This window comes from Pristiophorus japonicus, chromosome 6, assembly GCF_044704955.1.
Source record: "Pristiophorus japonicus isolate sPriJap1 chromosome 6, sPriJap1.hap1, whole genome shotgun sequence".
Lineage (NCBI taxonomy): Eukaryota > Metazoa > Chordata > Chondrichthyes > Pristiophoridae > Pristiophorus > Pristiophorus japonicus.
In genome coordinates this window covers 214,625,802-214,650,301 of record NC_091982.1, presented here as the reverse complement: position 1 = coordinate 214,650,301, position 24,500 = coordinate 214,625,802, and the positions used below count along the sequence as shown (strand labels likewise).

Below are 24,500 nucleotides of genomic sequence, written 5' to 3'. Positions count from 1 at the left end.
GCCTCTGTCACAAGATGTCAGGAAGTTGAGTCTTACCTTCAGAAACAGTTTTCATAATGTGAAGGAAACATGTAAGCAGACTTCTCATTTCAGCTTGATCTAATTTGTCAAATCGAATAGCTGATCCAATTGAAGATAATGGTCTTGAATAAGCCTGGAGAGTTAAAGGCATTGTTACTAAAGTAATGTGTGATTGAGCTGTATTTATTTTTCCATTAGAGATTCTCAAGTTGACCTTTAACTAACACATATCCAGCTTTTATAACAGGGGCGCTCACTAATTTTATACCATGAGCCACACTAACGAGTTGTGACTTGCTTGAGGGCCACTTCCACAAACCTACCGTACACTTCTTTAAACATTTTGGGGCTGAAATTGCCCTCCACCCCAAACAGGACAGGTAATTCGAATTAAGTGATTATTCTCCGCCTGAATCAAGGGGGCGCAGACTAGTGACAAATTGGCCTCTTTTACTTTTTTAATTTGTCTGGGCGGTGCTTGGGGCGGCTGAGGGGCGAAAGTGCTTTGGGAATGGGGCTGAAGGTGGGCAGTGTCATCAGCTGCACTGAGCACGTCTGCGCGATGTGAGAGCTGCTGCAAGCTCTGCAGCCACTTTAGTGGTGCCCATTGGCCATCAGGGAGCTCTTCGGCCGGGCCAGTGGCCCGGCACCCAAGAGGGTGTACCGGGCTGTCTGTTGACGGCCCGCTGAACCCGTGGCTGCCATTGTCGGGCCGACTTCAGAGTCGGTCCGACAATTAAAATAAAATGGTGGCTGTGGCAATGCGGCCTCCTCTTTAAGGGCGAACGCTGTCGTGGGCACCGAGAGGCGAGACTCTGCTCCCGCGGGGCAATTTCCCTTGCGGGGCGGAAAAGGATCGCCACCGGGCGGTAAGGGGTCGATGCACGGCCGACAGGGTGGGAACACGGGTGGAGCGGAAACCGTTCCCGCCGCCCCCAGCCTGGGGGCAATTTCCGATGGGTCAGCCCATCCGCCTGCCCCTGGTTGGAAAGGCCTTAAAGAGAGGAACAATTTCGACCCCTTCTTTTTTATTAAACACATTGGGGGGAATTTTAATGTAAAAGAAATGGGTGGGTTTGGTGTGTGGGTTTAATTATATTGTTAAAAATGGGATTCTTGACCTGGTCCCGCCTCCAATCCGCCCACTTCTTGTTTTAATGGGGGGGGGGGGGCAGGACCGGGCGGGCAACCAAACCCACTCACAGGGGGCTGAATATCAATTTAAATATTATTCTAAGGCATGAAGCCCCTTTTTTAACCTCCGTTTTGTATTTATCTGCATGTGGACAGGTTTCACACAATTTGTTAAAGCAAGACGGAGACTGCTGGATCCAGGAGGTAAGTGGCTTTATAACTACCTCCAGAATCCAGGATCCCTGCCGAACACACCCCCGTAACCGTGATCGGATAACCCCCGAGAGGCCTCCAACCTCCCCACCCCCTCAGCCCTCCGGTCACTTCCCCAGGCCTTTCCACCGCCACCCTACCTCCCCGCCCCCACCCCACCACCAACAATGATCTTTCGGTGGCCAGCCCCAATCTTCTCTTTCCCAACCCCCATCTCTGCTCGACCTCCCCTGCCCCCAATGCTTCCCCCGGTCCGATCCCCGGTCCTCACTCCTCCCCTCCGATCCTTTCCCCGGCCCCGATCCCCAGTCCTCTCTCCTGCTCCTCCCAATTGTCTGCCCGGCCCCCCCGATCCTCTCCCCTCCCTCACCATTGCCTGGCCCTCGGTTTTCTCGCCCACCCCAGCCCCCACCCCGGTTTCACTGCTCGACCCCCAGTCCTCTCTCCTCACCTACCCCCCCGATCCATTGCCTGGCCCCTGATCCTCATGCGAATGCGTCCTTCCTGCAGCCTACCAACCCGCAGCCAGCCACCCTCTCAATCTGGCTGGCTGCGGGTGGGAAACCGAGGCATTGCATGCAAATCAGGCCCAGCTGTTAGTCGGCAGGGCCTGCAGTCAACCTGGCTTTCCTAGCTTTCCCGACCGCATCCAAGCTTCCCATGCCCCTAACCTGCCTTCCTCCAGAAAATTCCGGCCACTTTTGTCTCTCCTGAATGTGAGCCTCAATGGTATCTCATCGCTATTAAATGAAGCCCGGAAACACATGGAACAGCACACCTGCAGAAGCTGAAGAGTAATTGAGCTGCCCACAAGCTATAATATGAGTTTCAGTGCCTTGCATGAAGATGGATCTTATGGTAATCAAGTATAGTTGCAGACTATATGAACTTTTATCCTACTACATCTGAGAGTTACACCAGCAATTGGCCACTCTTGAACACTGACTTTTAGTCAACTGGTGACTTGTGGCACCAGACAGGAACTAACCAACTTGCCTTGCAGCCAGCCCCTACTGTTTGCCAGCAATGAGCACCATTTACAATGGCCATGGAGGAAGAATACATTGCCCAAACTTGCTTGCACTCTCGGCCAAGAGGACAACATGAAATGGGAAGCTTGGAAGTAATGGCATAAAATGGTGACAAATCCCAATAAGAAAAGTCTAATGTATCAGAAATGCAACAACATCCAATGCTTTTACATGGCTCTGTCTGAAAGAAGAGAAACAGATAAGCTGATCTCGCACCTCCAAATAATGCAAAAACTGCAATTCACTTCTTTAATAACTAAATCGTCGGGTGGGGGGTGTGGGGGGGAACGGGGTGGGCGGGGAGGGTTCAGGTGAGTGGAAATTTTAAAAAAGTCAAGGAAAAGGGAAAATGCAATTGAGCAAGGTAGCGATGGGGGAAATGATAACCAGAGTGTGACAGGAAGGAAAGAAGGTATATAAAAAGGAGTGTATTAGAAAGTGGGGTCAAAGCAGGGAAAAATGGTAAAAAGACAAAATTAAAAGCTCTTTATCTGAACTAATGCAGCATTCGTATCAAGATAGAAGAGTTGACGGCACAAATAGATATAAATGGATATGATCTGATAGCCATTACAGAGACGTGGTTGCAAGGTGACCAAAGCTGAAAACTGAATATTCAAGGGTATTTGACAATTCACAAGGATAGACAGAAAGGAAAAGGAGGTAGGGTAGCTCTGTTAATAAAGGATGAGATCAGTGCAGTAGTGAGAAATGATATTGGCTCAGAAGATCAAGATGTAGAATCAGGTTGGTTGGAGATAAGAAATAATAAGGGGAAGAAGTCACTGGTGGATGTAGTCTATAGGTTCCCTAACAGTAGCTACACAGTTGAACGGAGTATAAATCAAGAAATAATGGAGGCTTGTAAGAAAGATACAGCAATAATCATGGGTGATTTTAATTTTCATCTTGATTGGACAAATCAAATTGGCCAAGGTAGCCTTGAAGAAGATTTAATAGCGTGTATCCGGGATGGTTTCCTTGAATAGTACATTGTGGAACCAACAAGGAAGCAGGCTTGATCTGGTAGTGTGTAATGAGACAGGATTAATACATGATCTCATAGTAAAGGATCCTCTAGGAAAGAGTGATCATAGCATGGTTGAATTTCAAATTCAGTTGGAGGGTGAGAAAGTTGGGTCTCAAACAAGTGTCCTGACCTTAAATAAAGGCAATTACAAAGGTTTGAAGGCAGAGTTGGCGAAAGTGGACAGGGAAAATAGATTAAAGTGTAAGATGGTTGATGAGCAGTGGCAGATATTTAAGAAGATATTTCATAACTCTCAAAAATATATATATTCCAGTGAGAAGGAAAGACTTGAAGAGAAGGGAGAACCATCCATGGCAAACTAAGGAAGTAAAGGATGGTATCAAATTGAAAACAATGGTATACAATGTAGCCAAGATTAGTGGAGGCCAGAGGATTGGGATTTTTTTTTAAATCAGCAAAGGATGACTAAAAAAAAAGAAAGAGAGAGATGATGGATAATGAGAGTAAACTAGCATGAAATATAAAAACAGATAGTAAGAATTTCTACAGGTATATAAGAAGGAAGAGGGTAGCTAAAGTAAACGTTGGTCCCCGAGAGCATGAGACTGGGGAATTAACAATGGGGAACAGGGAAATGGCAGAGACTTTGAACAAAACATTTCAATAATAGATAATCAAGGGGCTATTGGGAGGGGGGGGGGGAACTTAAAACAATTATCACTAAAGGAAAAGTACTCTGTAAAATAATGGAACCAAAGCTGGAAAAGTCCCCTGGACCTGATGGGCTGCATCATAGGGTCTTAAAAGAAGTGGCTGAAGAGAAAGTGGATGCATTGGTTGCAATCTACCAAAATTCCCTGGAGTCTGGAGAGGTCACAGTGGATTGGAAAACAGCAAATGTAATGCCCCTATTTAAAAAGGAGGGAGACAGAAAGCAGGAAACTATAGACCAGTTAGCCGGATATCTGTCGTTGGGAAAATGCTGGAGTCCATTATTTAGGAAGCAGTTGAGAACATTCGGAAAATCATAATGCAGTCAAGCAGAGTTATCATGGTTTTATGAAAGGGAAATCCTGTTTGACAAATTTGCTGGAGTTCTTTGAGGATGTAACGAAAAGGGTAGATAAAGGTGAACCATTGGATGTGGTGTATTTGGATTTTCAGAAGGCATTCGATAAGGTGCCGCTTTGAAGGTTACTGCACAAGGTAAGATCTCACGGGGTTGGGGGTAATATATTAGCGTGGATAGAAGATTGGCTAACTAATAGAAAACAGAGAATCAGGATTAATGGGTAATTTTCCAGTTGGCAAACGGTAACTAGTGGGGTGCCACAGTGATTGGTGCTGGGGCCTCAACTATTTATAATCTATATTAATGACTTGAATAAAGGGACCGAGTATAATGTAGCCAAGTTTGCTGATGATACAAAGATGGGTGGGAAAGCAAGTTATGAGGAGCACACAAAAAATCTACAAAGGGATAGGGACAGACTAAGTGAGTGGGCAAACATCTGGCAGATGGAGAATAATGTGGGAAGATGTGAGGTTATCCACTTTGGCAGAAAAAATAAAAAAGCAAATTATGATTTAAATGGAGGGAGATTACAAAATAATGCAGTACAGAGTGGCCTGGGGGTCCTTCTACATGAAACACAAAAAATTAGTATGCAGGTACAGCAAGAAATCAGGAAGGCAAATGGAATGTTGGCCTTTATTGCAAGGGGGATGGAGTATAAAAGCAGGGAAGTCCTGCTACAATTGTACAGGGTATTGGTGAGATCACACCTAGAGAACTGCGTACAGTTTTGGTCTCTGTATTTAAGGAGGGATATACTTGCATTGGAGGCAGTTCAGAGAAGGTTCACTAGGTTGATCCCTGTGATGAAGGGGTTAACTTATGAAGAAAGGTTGAGCAGGTTGGGTCTATACTCATTGGAGTTTAGAAGAATGAGAGGTGATCTTATTGAAGATAGAAGATCCTACAAATCCCCTGGGAGGACAGACGCACCAACGTTAGCAACCTCGTCCAGGCCAACATCCCCAGCATTGAAGCACTGACCACACTTTATCAGTTCCGCTGGGCAGGCCACATAGATCTCATGCCAGACACGAGACTCCCAAAGCAAGCGCTCTACTCAGAACTCGTCCACGGAAAATGAGCCAAAGGTGGGCAGCGAAAACGTTACAAGGACACCGTCAAAGCCTACCTGATAAAGTGTGACATCCCCACTGACACCTGGGAGTCCCTGGTCAAAGACCGCCCTAAGTGGAGGAAGTGCATCCGGGAGGACGCTGTGCTCCTCGAGTTTCGTTGCCGAGAGCATGCAGATATCAAGCGCAGGCAGCGGAAGGAGAGGAAACCAAACTCCCCGCCCACCCTTTCCTTCAACCACTATCTGTCCCACCTGTGACAGAGACTGTGGTTCTGGTAGTGCACTGTACAGCCAAGTAAGAACTCGTGCTAAGAGTGGAAGCAAGTCTTCCTCGATTCCGAGGGACTGCCTATGATGATGATAGATACTGAGGGGACTCGACAAGTTAGATGCAGTGAGGATGTTTCCACTCATGAGAGAATCTAGAACTAAGGTGCATAGTTTCAGAATAAGCGGTCGCACATTTAAAACTGAGATGAGAAGGAATTTCTTCTCTGAGGGTTGTAGGTCTCTGGAATTCTCTACCCCAGGGAGCTGTGGAGGCTGGTTCAGTGAATAATTTAAAGGTGGAGATAGACAGATTTTTAAATGATATGGGAGTGAAGGGTTATGGGGAGCGAGCAGAGAAGTGGAGCTGAGCCCAAGATCAGATCAGCCTTGATCTTATTAAATGGTGGAGCAGGCTCGAGGGGCCAAATGGCCTATTCCTGCTCCTATTTATTATGTTCTTATGTTCTTTTGTTCTTAAAATGTACCTTTTCGGAGGAATCAGGTTTTTCAATCATTTTCTCACATGCACCAGAAGTGGACTCCAGACTACCAAGCGAACCTTTGGAGTCTGCGTGGGACACCGTTGAAATAGCTACAGATGAAAAAGCTGAAAATAGAGCCATTAATGTCACTTGCTTATGACTAATTTAATTGAAAAAATACTGAAGAAGAATTTGCATTCTAGATTTATATACAATTGCTTAATAATAATTATATATTTTTAAAAATAACTATATTCTACTCATCACTTTTCATTACTATCAATTAATATAATTTTCAAAATTACCATTAACAAATAAAGGACAAATAAAACCAGAAAAACTTAAGTTGGCCATAAATGGGAATTAATTTATGAGGGGAAAAATTATGTGCATTTAATTGAAAGAATTTACAACATACCTGCTATTGAATTCAAAACATCTTTTGATACTGAACTTTCCAGTGAATTTGTATTCCTTGTTGGTGTGGTTGATTGATTCAGTGACCCACCAGCAATACTCAAGTCATCCCTGGAACCCTGTAATTTAGAGAATTAAAAAAAATAATTAACCGCTCCACTTTTATTTATCACTAACGTCAGTGAATTGTAATTATAATCAAATTATATGGGCTCAAAATTGGCCAGGAGTTGTTCCGTTTTCTTTTTGGAGCAACTTGATTTTTCTGGAATATCTTAAAAATCCCCATTTTGCACATTCAGTTTGCGCCAGTGTAAGTGAGTTAGTTACGATTTTTTTTAGTTTAGTTTAGTTTTTCTCAAAAGGGGGCGTTATCAGCCACCTACGCCAGTTTTGGTCATTTAGGCCACTTTGGCCAGTTAATAGTTACTCCAAATCTACTTAGGCCAGCGTATGTGGCCACTTCAGAAAACCCTTGCGGAGAGTTAAGAAATCAGCGCAAGTAGGTACATCGGAGGCCAGCAAAACTGACTAAAGAATGCGAATAGGATCAAACAGCTATACAGGACATCATATGACAAAATTCGGAAAGTTAATTTACTATACAACAGAAGCATTCATGGAAGCTTAAACCACAAAAATAAAAGAAGTAAAAGATAGTTGAATTAAATTTCCCCAATCTCACAACTAATTTAAACAACTATTTGTTTGCAATAATTATACTGGGTCAAAATTGAGCCCATATTATCTAAATAAAGTTTACATCAATAACTAAGATATTCTCTGTGTGTTCCTCCATCACTATATTCTTCTTTCACAATAGCACCAGGTGAATAGGCTTGACAAATGGTCACCACTATTCACAAGAGACAAAACATATTTACATAATTTTTTCAAAATATCCAAAAGTCCAGGAAAATGACAAGCCATTAAGAAAGTTTAAAAATAGCTACAGTGCATAAAATTTCAAACCTGAGGTCGATCGTACCGGGAGGCCACTCGGCCAGGGATAGGGGCTGGCATCGGGTCCTACACACACGGCGGCTGCAGCACGCACACAGAGAGGCTGGGGGCGAGGAGCTACTGCACATGCGCGGACAACTCCACTGTGCACGTGCAGACGTCCCGGCACTGTTTTCAGCGGCCAAAGTGGGGAGTGATTTTTTCGGCGCACTTATCAACGGAGAAAAGCGGCACATTTCCGGTCAGTGCGCCAAAAAAAGAGATGGGCCAAATTTGAGCCCTATGTTTCTGCAATACATCAATTAGCAAACCAATAAATTAATGACGTTTCCGGAATAGTATACAACGCAGAATCTAAAGACAAAACGAGCACTACATATCTACTTTATATATATGTTAGGGTAGGTCACCAAAGTGTTAGCCGTCATTACTCCAGTGTTGGTCATTCCTTGATGGGACACTAACCGGATTAGAGGAACTGAGATTGAATGGGAACATGTCCTTCATAAAGATTCGTGGAAGGTTGTCGAGGAGAATTCCATACAATGGCAGGTACAAAGTGGCAATCAGTTCCTGTTGATTCTACAAAGAAGGCATAATTGTTAACCAAGCTGATCTATTCAAATGAAATAATAAATTTAAGTCTGTGTCATTTTATGTAACATTTAGATCTTGCTCTCAAGATATTTTACTTTTAATCTTTCCCTATATTTTTCGCCCCTCTTTCAGTTCCCTGGAATTGCCCACAGTTCTTCGGCTGAGAGATGGCTAGGCAATCAGACTCTCCCAATGCAACAATTTTATCATCATCATCATCATCATCATAGGCAGTCCCTCGAAATCGAGGAAGATTTGCTTCCACTCGAAAAGTGAGTTCTCAGGTGACTGGACAATATGGGAATTACAGGCTCTGTCACAGCTGGGACAGACAGTGGTTGAAGGAAGGGGTGGGTGGGGAGTCTGGTTTGCCGCACGCTCCTTTTGCTGTCTGCGCTTGATATCTACATGTTCTCGGCGATGAGACTCGAGGTGCTCAATGCCTTCCCGGATGCTCTTCCTCCTCTTAGGGTAGTCTTGGACCAGGGATTCCCAGGTACTGGTGGGGATGTTGCACTTTATCAAGGAGGCTTTGACAGTGTGCTTGAAATGTTTCCTCTGCCTACTTGTAGCATACTTGCCATGTAGGAGTTCCGAGTAGAGTGTTTGATTTGGGAGTCTCATTTCGGGCATGCGGACGATGTGACCTGCCCAACGGAGCTGGTCAAGTGTGGTCAGTGCTTCGATGCTGGGGATGTTGGCCTGAGCGAGAACACTGATGTTGGTGCTTCTATCTTCCCAGTGGATTTGCATGATCTTGCGGAGGCAGCGTTGATGGTACTTCTCCAGCGCTTTGAGGTGTCTGCTGTATATGGTCCACATCTCTAAGCCATATAGGAGGGCTTTGTACCTGCCACTGCCCCCTGGTCATCAAAATCCACGGCGCGGCCTTGGACAACGTGGACCATTCTCCATACCTCGGGAGCCTACTATTGGCAAGTGCAGATACCGATGACCAGATCCAGCACCGCCTCCAGTGTGCCAGCGCAGCCTTCGGTCGCCTGAGGATGAGTGTTTGAAGACCCGGACCTCAAATCTGGCACCAAGCTTATGGTCTACAGGGCAGTAGTGATACCCGCCCTCCTGCAACAATTTAACCAGATGCTAAGAGGTTGCCAGAACCGACCCAGGACTCTTCATCCTCCAACCCTTCCTTCCTCTGTGCTGGGAAACACAAAACTTTGATTTGGCAACCCATCCCCCAATTCACAACAGCACAGCTGCAACTGGAAGGTGGCCAAGTGGAGAATCAAAATTGTCTCAATATTAAAACCATTTAGAATGTAAACAATTTAATTGAAAAGTCAGAACTTTTTAAAGCATCACGAAGCAGAGGTGTCTGCATTGTCAATGCACTGTAAATAGATCCATTATTTACCTTTGCTGCGTATCTGTCATCAAAGGAATGTTTGGCCATCAGATTTTTCAGGACACCAATAGCAAGATGTCTGATATCTTGGTCTTCCTGAAGTGCAAATCCAACTTCACGGAGCAACAACCCAATGAGAAAATGATTACGACAAAATTCATTTGTCAAGGTGTATTCTGGCTGTGTGCCTATATTAGGGATAAAAATACATCTTTCAACAACAATTTCCATCTATATAAAGCTCCTTTAACATAAAAAAATTTCCAAAGTTCTTCACAGAGGTGCAAGGAAAAATAAACTAGATGCTGAACCAAATAGGGGATATTAGATTGGGTGACCAAAGGTTTGGTCAGAAGAGTGTTGGAGGAGGGTTTTAAAGTAAAAGGTCTTAAGGGGGCCAGGGTGGGGGGGGCGGTTGCTAGTGCTATTGGGGAGGGTAGGAAATAGCTTGGCAGGGGGATGGGAACCTGAGAATAGAGTCAGTAGAGAGGGAGGAAAAACTAAAATAGGAAAACAAAAATATAGAAAGCAAATTAGAAGGATAAAGGAAACAAGGGCTAGATAGTAGTTAACAAGGAGGTTTGCCTGTACTAAATGGTACATACATCAAGGCAAGGAGTATAGCTAATAAGGCAGATGAACTGAGAGCACAGGTAGACACGTGGGAGTACGATATTATAGCTATTACAGAGACATGGCTAAAACAGGGGCAGGTATAGCAACTCAACATTCCTGATTACAGGATTTTCAGATGGGATAGAGAAGGGGTAAAAAGGGAGGGGGGTCGCGGTATTGATTAAAGAAACTATTACACCTGTGAGGAGGGATGATATGTTAGAGAGATCATCAAAGGAGGCCATATGGGTCGAACTGAAAAACAAAAAAGGGGCGATCATACTGCTGGGACTATACGATAGACCGCCAGTGAGAGGGAGATAGAAGAGCAAATATATAGGCAAATTTCTGAGCAGTACAAAAACTATAGGGCAGTAATAGTAGGGGATTTCAACTATCCTAATATTAACTGGGATAAAATTAGTGTGAAGGTACAGAGGGTGTGAAATTCCTAAAATGCATTCAGGAGAACACTTTTAGCTAGTATGTAGCAAGCCCAACAAGGGAGGAGGCGGTTTTGGATTTAGTTTTAGGGAATGAAGCTGGTCAGGTGGAAGGGATAACAGTAGGAGAGCATTTAGGTGCTAGTGATCATAATTCAGTTAGATTTAAGGTAGTTCTGGAAAAGGACAAGGATAGACCAGGAATAAAAGTTCAAAATTGGGGAAAAGCCAACTTTGCTAACCTGAGAGGTGATTTAGCCAAAGTGGACTGGGAAAAGCTACTTGAAGGTAAATCAGTGTCAGAGCAGTGGGAGGCATTCAAGGAGGAGATCCGGAGGGTTCAGACCAAATATGTGCCCTTAGAGAAAAAGGGTGGGACTAACAAATCTAGAGCCCCCTGGATGTCTAGGATAAAGAAAAAACGGGAGGCTTATGACAGATACAAAGGAGTAAATACTGCAGAATCTCTGGAGGAGTATAGAAAATGCAGGGATGAAATTAAAAAGGATATTAGGAAGGCAAAGAGAGAGCATGAAAAATTCTTGGCAAGTAAAACAAGGAAAACCCAAAGATATTTTATAAATATATTAAGAGCAAGGGGATAATTAAAGAAAGGATAGGGCCTAATAGAGACCATGAGGGTAATCTGTGTGTGAATGCAGGAGATGTGGGTATTGTTCTCAATGAACACTTTGTGTCTGTTTTCACAAAGGCGAGGAGCGATGCAGACACTGCTATTGGGGAGGAGGAGTGTGAAATATTAGTTGAAATAAACATAGTGAGAGAGGAGGTATTAAGGTGTTTTGCAACTTTGAAAGTGGACAAGTCCACAGGCCTGAATGAAATGTATCCCAGACTGTTAAACAAAACAAAAGAGGAAATACCAAAGGCTTTGACCAACATTTTCTAATCCTCTCTGGCTTCAGGTATGGTGCTGGAGGACTGGAGGACTGCGAATGTGGTACTTCTGTTTAAGAAGGGAGCAAGGGATAGACCGAGTAATCATAGGCCAGTCAGCCTAAATTTGGTGGTAGGAAAATTATTGAAAAAAATTCTGAAGGACAGAATAAATCTTCATTTAGAAAGACACGGATTAATAGAGGACAGTCAGCGTGGATTTGTTAAGGGAAGGTTGTGTCTGACTAACTTGACTGAATTTTTTGAGGAGGTAACAAGGCGGGTTGATGAGGGTAGTGCATTTGATGTAGTGTATTTGGATTTTAGCAAGGCTTTTGATAAGGTCCCACATGGCAGACTGGTCACGAAAGTAAAAGCCCATGGGATCCAAGGCAAAGTTGGATCCAAAATTGGCTCAAAGGAAGGAAGCAGAGGGTAATGGTTGATGGGTGTTTATTGTGACCGGAAGGCTGTTTCCAGTGGGGTTCCACATGGCTCAGTACTCGGTCCCTTGCTTTTTGTGGTATAAATCAATGATTTAGACTTGAATATAGGGGGTATGATTAAGAAGTTTGCAGATGATACTAAATTTGGCTGTGTGGTTGATAATGAAGAAGAAAGCTGTAGACGACAGGACGATATCAATCAACTGGTCAGGTGGGCAGAACAGTGGCAAATGGAATTCAATGCGGAGAAGTGTGAGGTAATGCATTTGGGGAGGGCTAACAAGGCAAGGGCATACACATGAAATGGTAGCACACTGAGAAGTGTAGAGGAACAAAGGGACAAAGGGTCCACAGATCCCTGAAGGCAGCAGGCCAGGTAGATAAGGTGGTTAAGAAGGCATATGGAATGCTTGCCATAATTAGCCAAGGCATAAAATACAAGAGCAGAGGGTTATGCTTGAACTGTATAAAACACTAGAGTACCGCATTACAGGAAGGATGTGATTAACTGGAAAGGGTACAGAGGAGATTTACGAGGATGTTGCTGGGAGGTGAGAATCTTAATTATGAGGAGAGATTGGATAGGCTGGGTTTATTTTCCTTGGAACGGAGGAATCTGAGGGGAGACATCATTGAGGTGTATAAAATTATGAGGGGCCTAGTTATCGTGGATAGAAACGGCCTACTTCCCTTAGCAGAGGGGTCCACAACCAAGGGGCATACATTTAAAGTAATTGGTAGAAGGTTTAGAGAGGATTTGAGGGGAAATGTCTTCACTCAGAGGGTTATGGGGGTCTGGAACTCACTGCCTGAAAGGGTGGTAGAGGCAGAAACTCTCACCACATTTAAAAAGTACTTGGATGTGCACTTGAAGTGCTGTAACCTGCAGGGCTACTGACCTAGAGCTGGAAAATGGGATTAAGCTGGATAGCCTCTTGTTGGCCGGCACCGACACAATGGGCCGAAATAGCCTCCTTCCATGCTGTACATTTCCATGATTCTATGATAAAAACTAGCATAACCACCTATTTTTGAAATAGTTTCACTTTCACTTCTGAAAGAAAACTGATGATTTATTTAAGGGATTTTTTTTAGGTTATGAAATGTGAACTCAAAGAACAAATGTTCTATTTATTTTAATGGTTCATACTGCAAATTTCAAAAGCAATAGGGTAGAAAAATTTCCCAGGTGACTCTGTGTAGCATGATCATCAATTCAAAAAGTATGAGGGAGAATTTCCAAGGGGGTTCTCCTGATCGGCTGTCATAACGCCGTTTCCACCAATCTCCTGTCGCCAGTAATGGCAGGGGATTGGAAGAACCCTGGAGGAAATTCCATGTGTATAAGTTTGTAACTATATTGCACATGATGACAGAAACTTCTTCCTCCTGTGTGGTCTGTAAAATTGATTTGTGAGGTTGGCTATGCAGCATCATGTAACATGTAAATATATCCTGGTCTATGCAGCTTTAAGTATAACTTCCCACTTATAACTTTTACACTGTTGAGCATTGATCTGAATATTGTTTTGAGGATAGAATGTCTGTGGGGGTTACTTGATCTCCTACCATAGCTTTGGCAGAATCCCCAGAGAAACGGCATTGCAGAGCCAGACTAAAAATTCTTGGGGCTTTTTGACATTTTGACAGATCACAAAAGCTGGTTCTCAGTGCATGCAACTGCATGCAAGGTCTCTTCAGGTGCGTGTGCACATTGTATACACCCGCAAGTTTCTGGCCAATGACCTGGCAGTGCTTGATATTTATAATATTCTTTTCACAGTACTCTAAAAGTCCAGAGAAAAGTCTTTCATGTTATCCATTTGGAAATGATTTGAAAACTGCCCCAGAGAGATGAATGAACAGTGTTTTAACCCATCTCACCTACTGCTGTTAATCTCACCAAAAAATTGTGAAACACATACTGCTTGCCATTGGCATCCACACAGCAAAGGTACAGCAAAAAACTAAGAACTGCAAATTAATCAGTAAGAATTCTTGGGGCCTTGGGCACCAAAAATGGCCTCTCTGCACACCCCTGTATAACCTCCCTGTTGTGTATATGTAAAGCATGCACTCCCATGTTCCGCCATCAGGGAGCGCATCCCCTGAAGTCCCAAGGCCTGTTACGCAATCTTGATAAAGACTGAGGTCACTGTTACTTTAACCTCTCTGTGTGCAGTCTCATCTGTGTTAGGAACACAACAACTGGCGATGAGTACACAGAAGTTCTCGGAGGGTGAGGACTGGGAAGCCTATGCCGAACGGCTAGACCAGTACTTTGTAGCCAACGAGCTGGACGGAGAAGGAAGCCCTGCAAAAAGGAGAGTGTCCTCCTCACGGTCTGCGGGGCACCAACCTACAGCCTCATGAAGAATCTTCTGGCTCCGGTGAAACCCACAGGTAAGTCATATGAGGAGCTGTGTACACTGGTTCGGGAGCATCTTAACCTGAGGGAGAGCGTGCTAATGGCGAGGTATCGGTTCTATACGAACCAGCCATCTGAAGGTCAGGAAATGGTGAGCTACGTCGTCGAGCTAAGGCGACTTGCAGGACAATGTGAGTTTGATGGCTACCTGGAGCAAATGCTCAGAGACTTTTTTGTACTGGGCATTGGCCACGAGACCATCCTATGAAAACTTTTGACTATAGAGACACCGACCCTCAGTAAGGCCATTGCGATAGCACAGGCGTTTATGTCCACCAGTGATAACACCAAACAAATCTCTCAGCACACAAGTGCTAGCAATGTTCATAAATTAACTGGAACTGTGTTTGCGAGCAGAAATGTACAGGGCAGAAACACGAGTCTGCAAGTGCCAGCAGGCCTCAGGTGACCCAGATGACTCAGAGTCCGCAACAAAGGATGAATGCAAGGCAATTCACACCTTGTTGGCTTTGTGGAGGCTTCCATTCAGACTATTCATCCTGCTTCAAAGGGTATGTTTGCAAGAGCTGTGGAACAATGGGGCACCTCCAACGAGCTTGAAGACGAGCTGCAAGCTCTGCAAAACCTGCTAATCACCACATGGCAGAGGAAGATCGGTCCATGGTGGATCAAAGCAATTTCGAGCCTCAGAGAGAGGAGGCAGATGCTGAAATACATGGGGTGCACACATTTTCGACGAAATGTCCACCTATAATGCTAAACGTAAAATTGAATGGCTACCCGTAGCCATGGAACTGGACACTGGCGCTAGCCAATCTATCATGCGTAAAAAGATGTTTGAGAGACTGTGGTGCAACAAGACACTCAGACCAGCCCTGAGCCCCATCCACATGAAACTGAGAACGTACACCAAAGAGCTTATCACTGTCCTGGGCAGCGCCATGGTCCAGGTCACATACGAGGACACGGTGCACGAACTACCACTCTGGATTGTCCCGGGCGATGGCCCCACACTGCTTGGAAGGAGCTGGCTGGGCAGAATCCGAATGACATCCGAGCGCTATCACATGTCGATGAGGCTTCATGTACCCAGGTTCTTTACAAATTTCCTTCCCTTTTTGAGCCAGGCATTGGAAACTTTTCCGGGGCGAAGGTGTGGATCCACTTGATCCCAGAGGCATGACCCATTCACCACAAGGCGCGAGCGGTACCTTACATGATGAGGGAGAGAGTGGAAATCGAGCTGGACAGGCTGCAACGCGAGGGCATCATCTCTCCAGTGAGTGGGTCAGCCTGATTGTTCCAGTACTCAAAAGTGATGGCACGGTCAGGATTTGCAGCGTTTATAAAGTAACTATTAATCGTTTCTCGCTACAGGACGAATACCCGCTACCGAATGCAGATGACCTATTTGCGACGCTGGCAGGAGGCAAGACGTTCACCAAGCTCGACCTGATTTCAGCCTACATAACGCAGGAGCTGGAGGAGTCTTCGAAGGGCCTCACCTGCATCAACATGCACAAGGGACTGCTCATCTACAACAGATGCCCGTTTGGAATTCAGTCGGCTGCAGCAATCTTCCAGAGAAACATGGAGAGCCTACTCAAGTTGGTACCACGCACGGTGGTTTTTCAGGACGACATATTGTTCACGGGTTGGGACACCGTCGAGCACCTACAAAACCTGGAGGAGGTTCTCCAGCGACTGGATCGCGTAGGGCTGCAGCTGAAGAGGTCGAAATGCATCTTCATGGCAACAGAAGTGGAGGTTTTGGAGAGAAAGATCACGGCGGATGGCATTCGGCCCACAGACGCCAAGACAGAGGCTATCAGGAACGCACCCAGGCCACAGAACATCATGGAGCTGCGGTCGTTCCTGCGACTCCTCAACTATTTTGGTAACTTTCTACAGGGGTTAAGCACCCTCTTAGAGCCCCTACATGTGTTATTGCGTAAAGGTGAGAACTGGGTATGGGGAAAAAAAACAAGTAATTGCTTTTGAGAAAGCCAGAAACATTTTATGCTTCAACAAGCTGCTTGTATTGTACAACCCGTGTAAAAGACTCGTGCTAGCATGTGATGCGTCGCCGTACGGAGTCGGGTGTGTGTTACAACAAGCAAACGTTGTGGGGAAGTTGCAACCTGTCGCCTATGCTTCCAGGAGCTTGTCTAAGGCTGAGAGGGCCTACAGCATGATTGAGAAAGAGGCATTAGCGTGTGTGCTAAACAACGGACATGGTCCCAAGTGGATCGCGGGCATGATGATAGCTAAAGAAGTGAGTAGGGTGTTTGTAGTCAAACTAGACAATGGACAAATTTGCAGAAAGCACCTGGACCAAACGAGGCTGCGGTTCACAGACTGCCTTGAACAACCCACAGCAGACACCACCTTTTTCGAGCCCACAACACACACCCAAAGGCTCAACGACACCACGCCGGACCAGGAAATCGAACCCATCACGCCCAACAGCCCAGCAAGGCCAGGCTCACCCAGCAGCCCTGCAGGGCCAACAACATGCCAGCCCAGCGAGGGCACAACCAACACACCAGAACAGACATTTGTACTGAGGCAGTCCACCAGGGAAAGAAAGGCTCCCGACCGCCTCACCTTGTAAATAGTTTTCACTTTGACTTTGCGGGGAGTGATGTTGTGTATCTGTAAAGCATGCACTCCCATGTTCTGCCACCAGGGAGCGCATCCCCTGAAGTCCCAAGGGATCCCAGCATCCCTTGGGAGCACTGTATATAAGCCAGCCCCTAAGGCCTGTTACTCACTCTGGAGTGTCTTAATAAAGACTGAGGTCACTGTTACTTTAACCTCCCTGTGTGCAGTCGCATCTGTGTTAGGAACACAACACTCCCTACCTGCCTCCTATCCTGAAATGAAACATTAGTTTACCTTCTTTTCCTGATTTATTCTTCAAAAACAGCATCGGCAGGTTAAGGGGAATGAAGTGCTCATGGTTGCATATTTCATGAAGAAAGTCAAACTTGTATTCAAACAGAGTCTGAAATTAGAAAGTAATAAACAAGATTTTTATTTTTTAAGACTTTTCAGACAGGCTTTCCTACCTTTGCTCTTGCCAGCCCATGATGTTCCAGTTATTCACTTTAATAAGCCAGCCAATATCAAAGCAGAAAACCATTCATCTCTAAACTAGCACACAACTTCTCTCAATATATATTTATATATAGTTATAAATCAGAATCAGAGGTCCCAGATCATAATCAGATATTTTCTGTATAATACAGCATTTTTCACTCCATTTTGTTTCCTTCCTGGCACTCAAACAAAAGATGTAAAAAAAAAATGATTCCACGGGTAGATTTTCAAGTTGTCACCCGGGCATAAAACCATTGTTGCAGATCGACTGCTCATTATAGAAACTGCCTGGTTGTCATTTCCATAAAATTAGGTGGTTTCTTTAATGGGTGGCCAATCCACAATTCTGGTTTTATGCTCCAGTGATAAATTGAAAATCTACCCTAAAATGTCAGTATACAGGTAAGTTATAAAGAAAATCCAAGGAAACATCTATAGCACATAACACATAGCACAAACTTCCATTTGTAACATTTTAACTGCTTTGCTTTTCCCTTTTGTTATGTATTTAACCCTTTGTAACCTGCATGATACCTGACCACCAGAGGGCCCACCTGTTGGAGTCCCAAGGGATTCTGGGATCCCTTGGGAGCACAGTATATAAACAGGCCACCCACGAGGTCCCTGCACTCTGGAATCTTATTAAAGAAGCTAAGGTCATACTTGCTCATTACGCACAGGATTCAGTTTCACCCTTTATTATGAGCGTGTCAATTGGCGACGAGGTAACGAACAACCGCGCAAAAATGCAAAGAACAGTCAGCATCCAGGAGAAGTTCTCAGAAGGGGACAATTGGGAGGCCTTCGTGGAGAGACTCGACCGATATTCTTGGCCAATGAGCTGGAAGGGGACGAGAACGCTACCAAATGAAGGGCGATCCTCCTAACTGTCTGTGGGGCAACAACCTATGGCCTCATGAAGAATCTCGTGACCCCGGCAAAACCAACAGAGAAATCCTACGAAGAATTGTGTATGCTGGTCCGGAAGCACCTAAATCCTAAGGAAAGCATTTTGATGGGGAGATATTGGTTCTACACGTGTCAACGATCGGAGGGCCAGGAAGTGGCGAGCTACGTCGCCGAACTAAGGCGCCTCACAGGACATTGTGAGTTTGAGGGATTCCTAGAACAAATGCTTAGAGACTTTTTTGTACTGGACATTGGACATGAGACAATCCTTCGTAAACTGTTGACTGTAGAAACTCCAAATCTAAGTAAAGCTGTAACGATAGCCCAGGCATTAATGTCCACCAGTGACAACACCAAACAGATTTCGCAGTTTCGGCCAGTACTGTGCATAAAGTAACGTCGATCTCGAGCAGAAATGTACATGGCAGAAAGCACACGCCGGCTGCAGCGGCCCGACCTCAGATAACCCAAAGTCCGCATCAAACGTTAATGCGAGGCAGTTAACACCCTGTTGGCGCTGTGGAGGTGGTCATCGGCCCCATCAATGCCGCTTTAAGCACTATGCGTGCAATGGTTGCAGAACAATGGAACACCTCCAACGAATGTGCAGGCGAGCTGCAAACCCTGCAAACCATCACATTGCAGAGGAAGATCGATGTACAGTGGATCAGGCTGAATTGGAGATTCGTACTGAGGAGGCAGATATGTACGGGGTAAACATGTTCAATACGAAATGTCCACCAATGATGTTGAAAGTTGAACTGAACGGCATTCCAGTATCTATGGAGCTGGACACGGGGGCAAGTCAGTCCATAATGAGTAAAAAGGCCTTCGACAGGTGTGGGGGCAAAGAGGCATACAGGCCCAAGCTCAGCCCCATTCACACCAAACTAAGGACTTACACCAAGGAACTAATCCCTGTAATTGACAGTGCAGAAGTCAAAGTCTCCTATGAAGGAGCAGTACCCGAACTCCCGCTGTGGATTGTGCCGGGGATGGCCCCACATTGTTTGGCAGAAGCTGGCTGGGAAAAATCCGTGGAACTGGAACGACATCCGAGCGCTTTTGTCCGTCGACAACGCCTCATGTACCCAGGTTCTGAGCAAATTTCCATCATTGTTCGAGCCAGGCATCGGAAACTTCTCAGGAGCAAAAGTGCAGATCCATTGGGTTCCCGGTACGCGACCCATCCACCACAAGGCTAAGGCGGTACTGTACATGATGCGTGAAAAAGTGCAAATTAAACTGGACAGGCTACAACGTGAAGGCATCATCGCGCCAGTGGAATTCAACGACTGGGCCAGTCCGATTGTCCCGGTACTTAAAGAGGACGGCACGGTTTGAATTTGTGGGGACTATGAAGTAACGATTAACCGTTTTTTGCTGCAGGACCAGTACCCGCTACTAAAGGCAGATGACCTATTTGCGACCCTGGCTGGAGAGAAGACGTTCACCAAGCTGGACCTGACCTCGGCCTACATGACGCAGGAGCTGGAGGAGTCTTCGCAAGGCCTCACCTGTATCAACACGCACAAATGTCTGTTTATCTGCAACCGGTGCCCGTTCGGGATTCAGTCAGTTGCGGGCGATCTTCCAGCGGAACATGGAAAGCCTGCTAAAGTCGGTTCTTTGCACAGTGGTCTTCCAGGACGACATATTGGTTATAGGTCAGGACACCATGGAGCATTGAAGAATCTGGCGGAGGTTCTTAGTCGGTTGGATCGCATGGGGTTCAGGTTGAAACGCTCGAAGTGTGTTTTCCTGACACAGGACATCGAATTCTTGGGAAGGAGAATCGCAGCAGATGGCATCAGACCCACCAATGCCAAGACGGAGGCCATTAAGAACGCGCCGTGACCACAAAACGTGACAGAACTGCGGTCGATCCTGGGACTCCTTAACTATTTCGGTAATTTCTTAGCTGGGTTAATCACCCGCTACTGCACAAGGGAGACGACTGAGTATGGGGGAATTCACAATAGGCTGCCTTTAAGAAAACCAGAAATCTGTTGTGTTCTAACAAACTGCTTGTCCTGTATAACTCTTGTAAATGATTACTGCTAGCTTGCGATATGTCGTCATACGGAGTCGGGTGTGTGCTACAACAGGCTAATGAATCGGGGATTTTGCAACCGGTCACTTATGCGTCCAGGAGTTTGTCCAAGGCCGAAAGGGGCTACAGCATGGTTGAAAAAGAAGCTCTCGCGTGGGTTTACGGGGTAAAAAAAATGCACCAGTACGTATTTGGCCTCCAAGTTTGAGCTTGAAACTGACCACAAGCCGCTCATATCGCTGTTCTCTGAGAGCAAAGGGATTAATATCAATGCATCTGCCCGCATCCAAAGATGGGCGCTCACACTGTCAGCATACAACTATGTAAACTGCCACAGACCGGGCACAGAGAACTGCGCAGATGCTCTCAGTCGGCTGCCATTGCCCACTACCAGCAGACTTGCTCATGGTCATGGAGGCATTCGAGAACGAAAATTCCCCCGTTACAGCCCGCCAGATCAGGACCTGGACCAGCCAGGATCCTTTATGTCCTTGGTAAAAAAACTGTGACCTCCATGGGAGCTGGTCCGGTGTCCCAGTGGAGATGCAGGAGGCGATGAAACCGTTCCACAGTTGCAAAGACGAGTTGTCCCTGCAGGCGGACTGTCTATTGTGGGGCAATCGCGTGGTCTTGCCCAAGAAAGGCAGAGACACATTCATATGTGAACTGCACAACACCCACCCAGGCATCGTAATGATGAAAGCCATAGCCAGATCTCATGTGTGGTGGCCCGGCATCGACTCAGATTTAGAGTCATGCGTGTGCCAGTGCAACAACTTGCTCTCAGCTGAGCAATGCAGCCAGACAGGCGCCACTAAATTTGTGGTTGTGGCCCTCCAAACCGTGGTCGAGGATCCATGTAGACTATGCGAGCCTATTCCTAGGCAAAATGTTTTTGGTTGTTGTGGACGTTTACTCAAAATGGATTGAATGTGCAATAATGTCTGTAAGCACGTCCACGGCCACCATTGAAAGCCTACGAGCCATGTTTGCCACGCACGGCTTGCCTGATGTCCTAGTCAGCGACAATGGGCCGTGCTTCACCAGTGCTGAATTCAAGGAATTCATGACCCGCAATGGGATCAAACATGTCACATCTGCCCCGTTCAAGCCCGCATCCAACGGCCAGGCCATTCAGACCATCAAGCAAAGCTTGAAACGTGTGTCGGAACGCTCCCTGCAGACCCGGTTGTCCCGAGTGCTGCTCAGCTACCGCACCAGACCCCACTCACTCACCGGGGTTCCCCCAACTGAGCTGCTCATGAAAAGGGCATTTAAAACAAGGCTCTCTCTTGTCCACCCTGATCTCCATGATCACGTGGAGGGCAAGCGGCATCAACAAAGTGTGTACCATGACCACGCAAATTTGTCACGCGGTATTGAGTTCAATGATCCTGTGTTTGTGCTCAATTATGGACATGGTCCCAAATGGCTTGCTGGCATGGTCACAGCCAAAGAGAGGTGTAGAGTGTTTCAGGTCAAATTGGGCAATGGACAAACACACAGAAAACATTTGGACCAAATCAAATTGCGGTTCACCAACAGCTACAAACAACCCGAAGAGGACACCACCAACTTTGACCCTCCAACACACACACAAGTGGCAACTGACATCATGGTTGACCACAAAACTGAACTCATCATCCCCAGCAGCCCGGCAAGACCAACCATCCATCTTGCATGAATCCAGACTAGCCACAATCAGATTGGTGTATCAAATGGTTCCAGCTGCAGTTCACTAGCCTCATAATTAATACTCCCAAATACACTTGGAGCTTAGGATATGAGTGCAAGAGATCAGGCTGCAGTGTTTGTAAGCATTTTCAGCTAAAAGAGCCAAATAGATGATCCTGCACAGCCTCTCCCCAGAGTCCCCACTATCATTAATATCAGCGTTGAACCAATTCAGTTCATGTGATGTTAAGAAGCGGCTGAGTACATTGGACACATCATCCTGACCGTGACATATATATTCTTCCATCATCACTGGGTCAAAATCATGGAATTCTTTACCTTGTACCATTGTGAGAGCACCATCAGCACAAGGACTGCAGCGGTTCAACATGCAGGCCCACTGCCCCCTTCTCAGGTCAACTAGCAGGGGGCAATAAATGTGGCCTTGCCCATGATGCAAGTTAATGGAAAGTAAATTCAGGCGGGGTGTAAAATGGGCAGTGGATCTGACCCACCAGGTGGGTTAGGTTAAAATCACCTCCCATATATTAAGCCTAAGGGTAGTCAGGAAGAATTTACAATAGAAGTGCTAGATTTGAGGACAGTTGAAGGTAGTAGTCATTCATTCCCCCGAGAACCGTATGGGCCCACAAACCAAACTCATTTGACTTTGGCCAGTATCATTCTAATTCACCAATGACTGAGCATTTTTATTTGGAGAGGTTGTGAGGATGGCCATATGGAAAATAGACAATCACACTTATTCATCGTAGAATTATGTTGGGAATTATTACAAGTTTTGCTGGATTTCCCGCTGTTTAATTCCTGAGCAAATTACCTTATGATCTCCAGGATTGAAGATGTTCATGTAACTACCAATTAGCTTCATTATAAATCCTCTGTCCATAAAGGTAAAACATCGCTGTAAAAACCCAGAGCACAATATTGTGTTAATGCTTCAAATACAAATAAAGCATGAGTTTTGCAGCACCTGTGAAACCAAATCTACAGATTTGAAAATAAATTTTCCATTCTTATTAGTCTATTTCCAAAACGTGTCATTCAAGTTTCATATATATGGGACTCGGAAGAAATTGGAAGCAAAAAAAGGAAAAAGGTGGAAACGCTCAGCAGATCCGGCAGCATCTGTGAAGAGAATGGATAAGTCTATGGGCTCAATTTTCCCCAGTGATTTGCGCCGTTTTTTTGCCCGAAGTTAAAAAATACATGTTTCCCCGATCAATGTGCGCCAGCGTAACTCAGTTAGTTACGGTTTTTTTAGGTTAGTTTTTTTTTGAGTCACTGGGGGCGTAACCTGCCACCCACGCCATTTCTGGCCACTTAGGCAAGTTTGGCCAGCTCCAATTTACTCCAATTCTTCTTAGGCCGGCTTATGTGGCCCCTTTGGAAAAACTTTCTGGTGAGTTAAGAAAATCGGCGCAGGTGAGTAAATCAGTGCAGCAGATGCCTGGACAGCAGCAGCAGGAGAGGTAAGAGAGAGTTAGAGAGAGCGGGGGGAGCCTTTCGGGCTTAGGTAGGAGCGGTAACCGGGAGGGTGGAGGCCGTTCGGCCTGGGATGGATGCAGGGACCGGGACCAGGAGGCCGTTCGGCCTGGGATAGATATGGGGACCGGGACCAGGAGGCCATTCGGCCTGGGATAGGAGTGGGGACCGGGAGGGGGGAAGCCATTCGGCCAGGGATAGGTGCGGGATCGGGACTGGGAGGCCATTCAGCCAGGGATAGGTGCGGGGACTGGGAGGGAGGAGGCCATTTGGCCAGGGTTAGGTGCGGGGACCAGCATCGGGAGGGAAGGGGGAGGGAACTTTAATAATTTAATGGAGGTAAGTTGCTGCAATATTTAATGTGCTTGTGTAGGTTGCTGTGAGCTGGCTGTGTGTTTCACTTTCCAGCCTCAGCCCACATTGTGTCCCTGGTTACCGTGGCAATCCGATCTTTTTGGCTCAGATCTTGGGCTCCACCCCCAAAACTAAACGATAGGCTAGGCAGCGCCACAATAAAGAATTCAAATGGGGAAACTTGGATGATTTTTTTTTGGCGTACTTGGGCCCCCAAAAACGGGCGTAACTCTTCAAGTACACCAAAAAACAGCTTTGGGGAAAATTGAGCTCGATGTTTTGTGTGTGCGGACCCTTTGTCAAAATGTGGATATTGGATATGGAGGTTTGCCTGAGGACTGGAGGTTTAGCAACATAACACTTATGCTCAAAGAAAGGAGAAATGTGGACAAGTCAGACTAAAAGTAACAGAGGGTAAGGTTCCAAAGACCTAAATATAGATCAATTAATACTCACTTAAAAAGGCATGGGTTA

The 24,500-nt window shown here is 45.7% G+C and overlaps 1 protein-coding gene across 1 annotated transcript in view; it reads right to left on the bottom strand.

Annotated features, from left to right (window-relative positions):
- dock10 (dedicator of cytokinesis 10) overlaps positions 1-24,500 on the bottom strand; it is a 316,489-nt gene that overhangs the window by 84,703 nt on the left and 207,286 nt on the right. Inside the window, exons 29-35 of the mRNA XM_070883587.1 lie at positions 23,008-23,091; positions 17,330-17,438; positions 9,651-9,829; positions 8,141-8,257; positions 6,714-6,831; positions 6,299-6,420; positions 37-154 (exon numbers count right to left, since the gene is read on the bottom strand). Of these exons, the coding sequence (XP_070739688.1) occupies positions 37-154; positions 6,299-6,420; positions 6,714-6,831; positions 8,141-8,257; positions 9,651-9,829; positions 17,330-17,438; positions 23,008-23,091 (847 nt within the window). The remainder of the gene's footprint in view (positions 1-36; positions 155-6,298; positions 6,421-6,713; positions 6,832-8,140; positions 8,258-9,650; positions 9,830-17,329; positions 17,439-23,007; positions 23,092-24,500) is intronic.